Source organism: Salarias fasciatus, chromosome 12, assembly GCF_902148845.1.
Source record: "Salarias fasciatus chromosome 12, fSalaFa1.1, whole genome shotgun sequence".
NCBI lineage: Eukaryota > Metazoa > Chordata > Actinopteri > Blenniiformes > Blenniidae > Salarias > Salarias fasciatus.
Window position 1 is genome coordinate 15,500,606 of NC_043756.1, and position 8,578 is coordinate 15,509,183.

Here is an 8,578-nt window from a genome sequence, read left to right on the forward strand (position 1 = left end):
AAACAGACGACAACTACAAGAAGGCAAATACAAGTTTGTGTAGAAATAAGCACGCAAATTCCAGTCCACGTGCACGTCCAGGCCACCGTGCACATGCCTCCGGGCCGGGGGCCGCAGGAATACACAATTCATGACAGGCATTTTCTCACACATGCGAAGACAGGTCCTGTAAAATGGCTTTTATGGATGCCACCTGTCCATGTGGGATCTAATAAACACACCGCGCTCTGTCCTGCTTAGCTGAATTAAGTCTGTGGCTGTTAACACACGGCACCGGCCTCCCTGCTTCCCTTCACCCTCCTGCACAGGCCTCTCTCACACACACACACACACACACACACACATCTAGTGCAAGTGGAAGCTATCCATCACGTTTTCATTCCCTCTCTCCGCAGAGCCCCTCACAGTCACCTCATCCCTCCCCATCACATCTGCCAAAACATTTCTCTCACGCTTGCACCGCTGACGGTTTTCAAACATTCTCCTGGTTAAGAAAATGTGTTAAACTTTACTGTATTGACACACTGGACTTTAAGGGTTCAGCCCGCACCCCAAACCCCACAGGCACATCGGTCTGACTGGAAGCTGTGTTTGAACAGCTCACCGACATCTACAAGGTGGGAGGATTCAGGCCTGAATGCATTTTTTTGTAGAGATATACTTATTAAGTTTGGTATTTCTCAATCTGATTTGTATTATTGGACACTTCCAGTTTTTTTTTTTCTAAGAAAGAAATGCCTTTTCCTATTTCAGATTTGCCAAAACATGACCATGAAGCTGGTGGACACACACAATTTCACAAATAGACAAAAGATGGAGTCATATAAATAATGCCAATGAGCAGTTTTCCTGTAGGGCTCTACTTCTGAGGAAGAGTCTCATTCATTTTCACTGACATGGGAAATTGTGAACTGAAAGTAATCAGGTACAGACACCAGTGAGATGAGTCAGTGCCGTCAGCAAACACTCACTTTCCTCTGCAGCACCAGGCACAGAAGAGCCAGAGCGGCATGGAACTTCTGTTTACCCATGACTTTTGCTGCTGCAGCACATCTAATCCGTCACATTGTTCCAATATCAAAGATCAAGAAAAAAAATCATGTTGCAACATGTAATTTATCTGAGTCAAAGTTTGGGGAAGATGTTCCCATTTGAGTGCAACATTATGAGAGAATTGCAGAAAGATGCTCTTCCCTGAAATCATAAATCCAACGGTGCAGAGTCCAAGAGGAGTTGAATTAGAAAACATCTTTGTTTTAAAAAGGTCCTCTGGGTCTGTGCACCCTTTGAGTTTCACAACCGCCTGACAGCTCTGGATCCCAGCTGATATTTCAGCACGGACAGGCTTCTCCAAGGAGAGTTTTTGAAAATCTGAAGCCAATCAGATGGAGTTTGAACTGTGTGCAGATTGAAACAGGATATCTGGATCGAATATTGATGCAGAAAAAAAGAAATAAAAAATCCTGTTTATTGAAAACAGGTTCAATTCTGTTGACCAAATAACGACGAAAGCTCTATAACTGCTACTTCCTGTTTGTCTCCACACTGATCTCTACTTCCTCCTGTAAATGTTCAATTTATTAATTAATCAGTTTTGACTTAACATGTGATACTTCAGCACAAACTGTGACAGCCATTAGTCACTTAATGAATCGTCACGCTGACACTAGTTTTTATATTGTCAGATTAAAAACTACCCATCATCAGAATCAGGACATCAACGATGCTCTAAGAACTGAAACAAATCTGAACGTCTGCAACATTGCAAATTATGCTCATGCATCACTTTGAAACGAAATTAGTTCTGTGCTATTGTACGGTATAAACATCCGCAAACATGTAATTAAATATTTTTAGCTCAGGATCAAACCAGACTTTAGAGAGAAGCACCAGGAGCTTCCTCTAAAAGCATTTGAAGCCTCCAGCCTACAGTCTCTTTATTGGACAACTGTCTTTCCAGGCAGCAACCCGTGGCGAGTGCTGCCTCCTAGTGGCACAGCTTCATGACTGCATGCAGTAAAACAAAAAACACGAACACTGAAAAGAATTTATTTCGGAAATATTTTATTTCCTTTAAAAAGTCTTTAAAAAACACACACATGAAACAAAGTTAAGGGAATGACAACCTCTAAAAGTTTCATTGTCAAAATTTAAATATTACAGTGAAATAACAAAACACAGAAACTCTAAATACAAGACAGATACTCCACCAGGCTGGAACTTCTTATATAGTAAAACACAGCTGTTATATGAGGGATGGACACACAAGAGACAAAAAGCATGTGGACACTGCTCATCCAAATCTTCTAAGTTACGCAAAAACAATTATAAATGAAGATAAACTTGGATTCTTTTGTCAATGGCGGCAAGAAAACTGTGGAGCATTGAAATGTGCCCTTCGTGCAGGGCTCCGTCCTGCTGGCCTTTATAAACAGTTTGCTTTGGACGTGAAGTCCCTCAAAATGTCCCGCAGCTTCTGTATGGCAGCTTTATCTTCTTCTACAGTCTTTGAGCAGATCCGCTGCATTCTCACATGGAAATCCTCAATGCACTTCTGTTGAACAGGAAACATGAAGCAGACAAAGAAATAAGATTGTGGCATTATGAGGAGAAAAAAAACAACCAAAACAAAATGTAGTGCCTTTCTTTCTGGATGTGATGAGCGATTTTGAAGCCTATTCATGTTTTGTGTGGCACAATGAATTTTGAATAACTGGAGTTGTTACCTCTGTGATGGCCAAGTGGTTAGTAGCTGTAGTGAGGACAGACGCCAGGTTCTTTGCCACGGTACGCATCTCTTCAGCAGTTTCCTGCCACACAAGGTTGTACCTTGAAGATAAAAACAAGACTAACATGAAGACCTTCCGGGTGCAGGAGTCGTCTTGTTTTTTTTAGATGTATTAAATCTACAGTTGGTGCTCACTGCTGTTGTGCTGCTTTCTGCTGCTGCATTGCTTCGTCGTAGCCGCAGTGAACTTTCTTCTCCAGAAGTTTGCGGTGGTTGTCCACTGAGTCCAGCTCCTCAGCCCAGTCCTGCTCCTCTTGGGCCAGTTCCTGGACAGAAACAAACATTGAGGATCCAGCAGAACATGAGCAAAGTTAGAGATTATGTTCTACTGCAATGACTGTACCTGCATCGCACAATCCAGCCGCTCGTCCAGCTTGCGGATCTGCTCTCTCAGCTGCTTCATGTCATTGGACTTATCCATGATGTTAGAACTGACCTGAAGTACAACATAGTTGTTATAAAAACCATTAAATAATTTGGGGAAGATGCAGTGGAAACATTTGTTTGGGAAACCTGCTCGCTGGACTCTTCCAGACTGAGCCTCATGTTGGTTAGACGACTCTTTTCCTCCTCAACGTCACTGATCAGCTTCCTCAAGAGAATCTGCAACGCAGAAAGAAAAAACAAAAAACCCAGAATGTAATCACCACAAATCTATGCTTTGCTTCATTTTGCAATGTGACATAAAAAGTACTTTGCATTGTTTCCATAAGATGAAGTGTGCATAATAGTTTTGAATAAAACTACCCCAATAAAACTTGGATTCAGCAAAGTATTAAAGTTTGTCCTTTACGCTGATAACAGCTCCACAGCGAGGACCAAGTGTTCGTACCTGTATCTGTGATTTATTTTGAACCAAGCTGCTGGGTCCACATTCAAAAGGTCTCATCTCAAAGTCGTGACCACATGCGTTCTCTGCAGACAGGGGGATCAGCTTCAGCTTACGTGCCAGCTTGTGGTACTCTGCCAGCTTCAACTCCGCCTGGAACAGAGATGCAAAAATCAGACGAGTAGTGATGAGTAGAAAAAAAAGAAAATCAAAAAGGTGGAAAGATTTGCTGCTACAAAAAAAAAAAAAAAAAAAGAAAAGAAAAGATCAGATGCTTTGACTTACCCTCAGATCACTTTACCTTTTTAGTTACATTCACCCTTTCACACACACACACACACACACACACCAGTGCTGAATGCTCAGTCCATCCACAGGGTGCACTGATTCACTTTCTTTATGGAGTAAACATAATAGGGGTATACTCGGTACCTTCTCTTTCACTTTGGCAAGAGCGATCTCTTCATTCCACTTGTGCTGTTCCGCATCCTCCAGAGACTTGCTCAGGCTGGTGATCGTCTGCTGGAGTTCCCACTTTTCTCTGTTGATTCTTTCTACATCCGCCGGAGTAAACTTCTGGTTTTGCAGGAGCCGCTGCAGTTCATCTCTCTCATGTTTTAAAGTCTCCACATGACTCGCTGGAAAAACAGGAGGATGAATATAAAGATGGACAATCATTCATTTATGATGCTGTGGTACTTTTAATCTGACAGTGCAGTTACTTCCAGAGCTTCCAAAGATCATTGCAGCTTCTCACAAGGTCTGCTTCACCCAGACAAAAATAAATCACTTCACAGAAAATTTTAGAAATGGGAAAATGTTGCTCAAGCATACCAGTGGTTTCCAGTTCATCGCTCAGTTCTGAAATTTTGCCCTTCACGCTGAGCTCAAAATTCTCCAGGTTTTCTCGGTAACTCTGAATCTTCTTTAGATCTGTCTGCAGCCTCATCTTGTCCATCCTTTTTGTCATCAGTCGATCCTGCACAGAAGGACTTAGGATATTAGATTTTCGTTTGCAATTGCACGAAAGCGTTGAATTAATGGAACTCAACCAAACAAAATACGGAACACCCGCCCAAAGGAGTCTTGTTTTTTTTGCGGTATTTTTTGATTAATGCTCAGATTTGACCACTTTTCAAATACATCAAGAACCATTCATTTTCATTTCAAAACCAATCACAAGAAGATGAGGTTGTACAAAAATCTTACAGTCTGACTGTCTTTCTCCAGTCGTTCAACCTCATCACTCAGAATTTGGTGCTTTTCCTCCATTTCGGCCAGCAGAGCATCATCAACATTGTAGAGTTTCTCTGCAAAGAAAAACATTTTTGATTAAAATCCTTATTTCCCCTTATTACAAATCAATACACACTGGCTGAAAACTCTCTGCTTGACAAATACAAATAGACAAAGAAATTAATTCATGAAGGAATGTGCTCTTACTCAGTCGATTGAGGAACGTCTCATCGTCATCTTCAAAAGTGTCGTCACCCTGCATGAACTTGGAGTACGTCTCAGCTGTGTAGTCACAGAACAGCTGCATGACGACAACGTGAAAGATGAGAAAAATTCAGGATTCTTCAGTTTTGTCGAGAACACTTGGCAAGAACTCGAAGAAACCATGTGCCAGCAATGTGCGTAGAACTTGCTGTTAAAGAAAAAGTGTAAACCTTGTTATAATCCGCTCCTTCCTCGATGCTGTCGCCGTCTTCACCGAAGTCACTGAGGAGCAGGTCCTGTTTGCTCAGACTCCATTTGACCTGATACACAAAGACAAGGAATCAATAACAGTGATATTTACTACATTAATAAAACTACTGTTTGCATTTTCTGACTGAATTTCTTTTTCTTACTGGTACAGTAATAATCACTGCTCTGCGCAGCTCAGTTTGAACAAGCGTTTGTTTCTCACCTTCACATCATCGATAAGCCACATGAGGGCCCCCAGGGCCTGAGGCCAAGTATGGGGTGCTCCAACAGAATACATTGAAGACTTGGAAAGAACAAATGGATACCTTGATAACAAAACAGACAAAAGATCATTTAGTATTTTCCAAAATGTCTTCCTTTTGAAATGATTGCCATATGAATTGTCAAGCCTTTGACTAGGTGATAATGAAGTTTCAAATTCAACAGCTTGAACAGCAATTACTCAGTGCATCAAAACATGGACAAAAAAAACTAAACAATCTAAAGAAAAGGATTTGTACATTTAGTATAGATGCATACATACACAGTATCTTAATCAGACATCTTTACCTCAAGGCCTTCAAGATAGCTGGAACCTCCTCTTCAACCTTTGAGTTTGGCATCTCGAAGGCCGGATCAAGCTGGTGGTAAATGAACTCAAACATTTTGACGAACTCCTTGGTTGAGGGTGACTGTAAGGTCTTGGCTGCCAAAGGGCCTGGGTAACCCTGCTCTGTTAAAAACTGAAACAAACAAAACAAAATGGAAAAAAAAAAAAAAAAAAAAAAAAGGGAGAGAAACATTTGTTATTGACTTATTCACACCCTTTTTAAAATTGTAAAAAGGCTTTTGTCTGCACCCAGATCACATAGTGTATGTGTGTGTGCAGAACATGTATATGAACTTACGTCGTGGAGCTGCCTGATGCATTGCTGAACGAACGTTTTATCATGCAGAGGTCTGGCATCTTTGATTTTCTCAGTTCCTCCAAACCCTGCCATGGTGCTATTGCGAGGCATGCCAGCACCACTTGTCCTGCAGGAAATGCAAACAATATCTTTCACATCCCAACACCCGCTTTAAAGAAAATTATTAAAACAAAACCAAAAGAAACATTCAGATTTATGATTCACAATCTTGACAATTATTTTCTATTCCATTCCATTGACAATCTGCATAAAGTGAAACTGTATACTTTCATGCAAATCAATTCTTCTTGGTCTGTAGTACAATCACAACGACACTAATCATATGGATACAAACATACACACAATCTTTTTACTCATTATCATTTATATTTTGATTTGCTAGAAGCACTGCAATGCAGTTGCATTTCTCAATAAGACTCACATACCGAGCACCAAAAAAGCTGGTCCGTTTTTCAGAGGTCACAGGCTGTGGCTTGGATAAGCTGAGCTTCCCAAAGGACTGCTGTTTGCTGGACAGAATCAACACAAACAAATGAATGAATGGATGTGGTCGGTAGTCTTCAAATTTCATTTTGTTCATATTTTTCAGAGTTCGGACACACTGCAGGAAAGGGTAATGTAGACTCTGCTGATCTGCAATATCCAAGTTTATGAATTCCCAGATTAAATTGAACCTACTTTTGAGGAGTGGCATATATCACACTCATTCTGTTGGCGTCTTGTACCCTCATCGGCAGCTCCGACATCCTGCCACCCGCCCGGCTCATCCTCCCCCTGGACACAAGCCATGACACAAAAATGAAATAGATACATGTTAATGACATGAGATTGCTGTGCTGTGCATCAAAAACATCCATCCATCTGCTATACCACTTGAACCCAAAACACTGGACATGTCTCCAGTTCATCACAGGACAAATACACACACTGACATTCACACTTTGTGGTAATTCAGGATCACCAATGTTTTAGGGCTGCACACACAGGGAGAACATGCAAACTCCACACAGAAAGGCACTGGCTGGTATTTGAAGCTGCGATGTTCTCACTGTGAACTGGTTACCCTACAACACATTTACATTCAAAAATAAATACAGACAACACTTCAACCAGCCTGCTTCTGATCTAAATATATTTAAACCTAATAACTTAAATGGAAAGTGTGGTTTGATGAGTCCCTGGGTTTTCGAGATTAAAAGTCTGGTGTATTTCAAAGAGTCGAGGAGTATGTGACTGCATGTGTGTGACACCGAGAGTGTGTGACTACTTACGCTGACAGCGGCCTTTCTCTTCGTCAGGCTGCCAGTGGTAAACTGCTGTGCAGCATTTACCTTAGGTTAATGAGTATTTTCTTTAGAGATCCAGTTAAAAAAAAACGGACTAGTTTAAAAGAAGTGTCGGTGCATCGCTTCGCAGTGCCGTCGGATTACGACCGTTTGAATGGCTGCAGTCGGTACCGTCAGTAGAGGTTAGCCGCTAGCTAAATATATCACGGAGCCAATGAGGTTTATCGCAACGAGCTGCGAGGTGAGTGAAGTCTGTATGGTTTTGTTGGACTCGATACGTACCTCTCCATGTTGTATCCCAATGTTTACAAAGACGAGAGAAAAGATGACGGCCACACTAAAACCCGCCGAAATTTAAAAGCGTAGGACTGTGACGTCATTACGCTACGGCGAGCCGGAGAGTCCAAGAATCATATTCAGGGAGCGATTTATTTATTTATTTTTAGGGACCGAGCCCGAGGGCGAGGTGGCCTCAGAACTGAGGCCACCTTGCCCGAGGGCAAGGCCTCTATTGTTCTTCGTTCGTTTGTTTCTATATTATTATTATTTTACTGTCACACTCGAGCACTAATTTGACCCCCTAAACATGCATGAAAACTCACCAAATTTGGCACGGACATCCGGACCGGTGGCCACTTGATATAATGAAAAAATTAACCCTATAACCTCATCTGCTCTCTAGCGCCACCTAGAAACAGTAAAATAGCCACAGCAACCATTAGGAATGTCGCAGAGAGACCAAATCGATGTGGATGCGTTCGTCTCCTCGAGATCTAAAAGTCTCTCATTGACAAAAATGTCCTAAACCCAACAGGAAGTCCACTATTTCCCTTTCAGTGTAAAATTTGGCAAAAAATGACTCCTCCTTTAAAAATTATCTGCTCCGAGACCGCTTGTCGTCGAGACGTCAGAGTAGTGCCAAATAAAAGAGGACAAGTGTCTCTCACAAAGTTGTTAAAAACTTTTTCAAAAGTCTCAGGGTGTGGATTTTATTAACCCTTAAAGTTTGAAGTCTGAAAACGCACTTGCAACACTACAATGGACAGTGCGACCCGCA

General features: G+C 41.6%; 1 protein-coding gene across 1 annotated transcript; it reads right to left on the reverse strand.

The window, feature by feature from the left end:
* Positions 1–2,060: 2,060 nt before the first annotated feature.
* Positions 2,061–7,868, reverse strand: ndc80 (NDC80 kinetochore complex component). The gene is made up of 17 exons (XM_030104967.1): positions 7,804–7,868; positions 6,914–7,009; positions 6,661–6,744; positions 6,215–6,341; positions 5,877–6,049; positions 5,530–5,632; positions 5,288–5,377; positions 5,061–5,154; positions 4,827–4,927; positions 4,452–4,596; positions 4,050–4,255; positions 3,621–3,770; positions 3,302–3,391; positions 3,132–3,224; positions 2,924–3,054; positions 2,727–2,829; positions 2,061–2,554 (listed from the first exon to the last, which is right to left on the reverse strand). The coding sequence occupies exons 1-17, from the start codon at positions 7,809–7,811 to the stop codon at positions 2,426–2,428; spliced, it is 1,923 nt and encodes a 640-aa protein (XP_029960827.1). The 5' UTR covers positions 7,812–7,868; the 3' UTR covers positions 2,061–2,425.
* Positions 7,869–8,578: the final 710 nt, after the last annotated feature.

Excerpts from the sequence above, each read along its gene's own strand:
- ndc80 (XM_030104967.1), bottom strand. Across the intron at positions 5,155-5,287 it reads AAGGAGCGGATTATAACAAG|CTGTTCTGTGACTACACAGC; the intron begins GTTTACACTTTT and ends GTCGTCATGCAG. Across the intron at positions 2,830-2,923 it reads CAGAAAGCAGCACAACAGCA|GTACAACCTTGTGTGGCAGG; the intron begins GTGAGCACCAAC and ends TTTATCTTCAAG.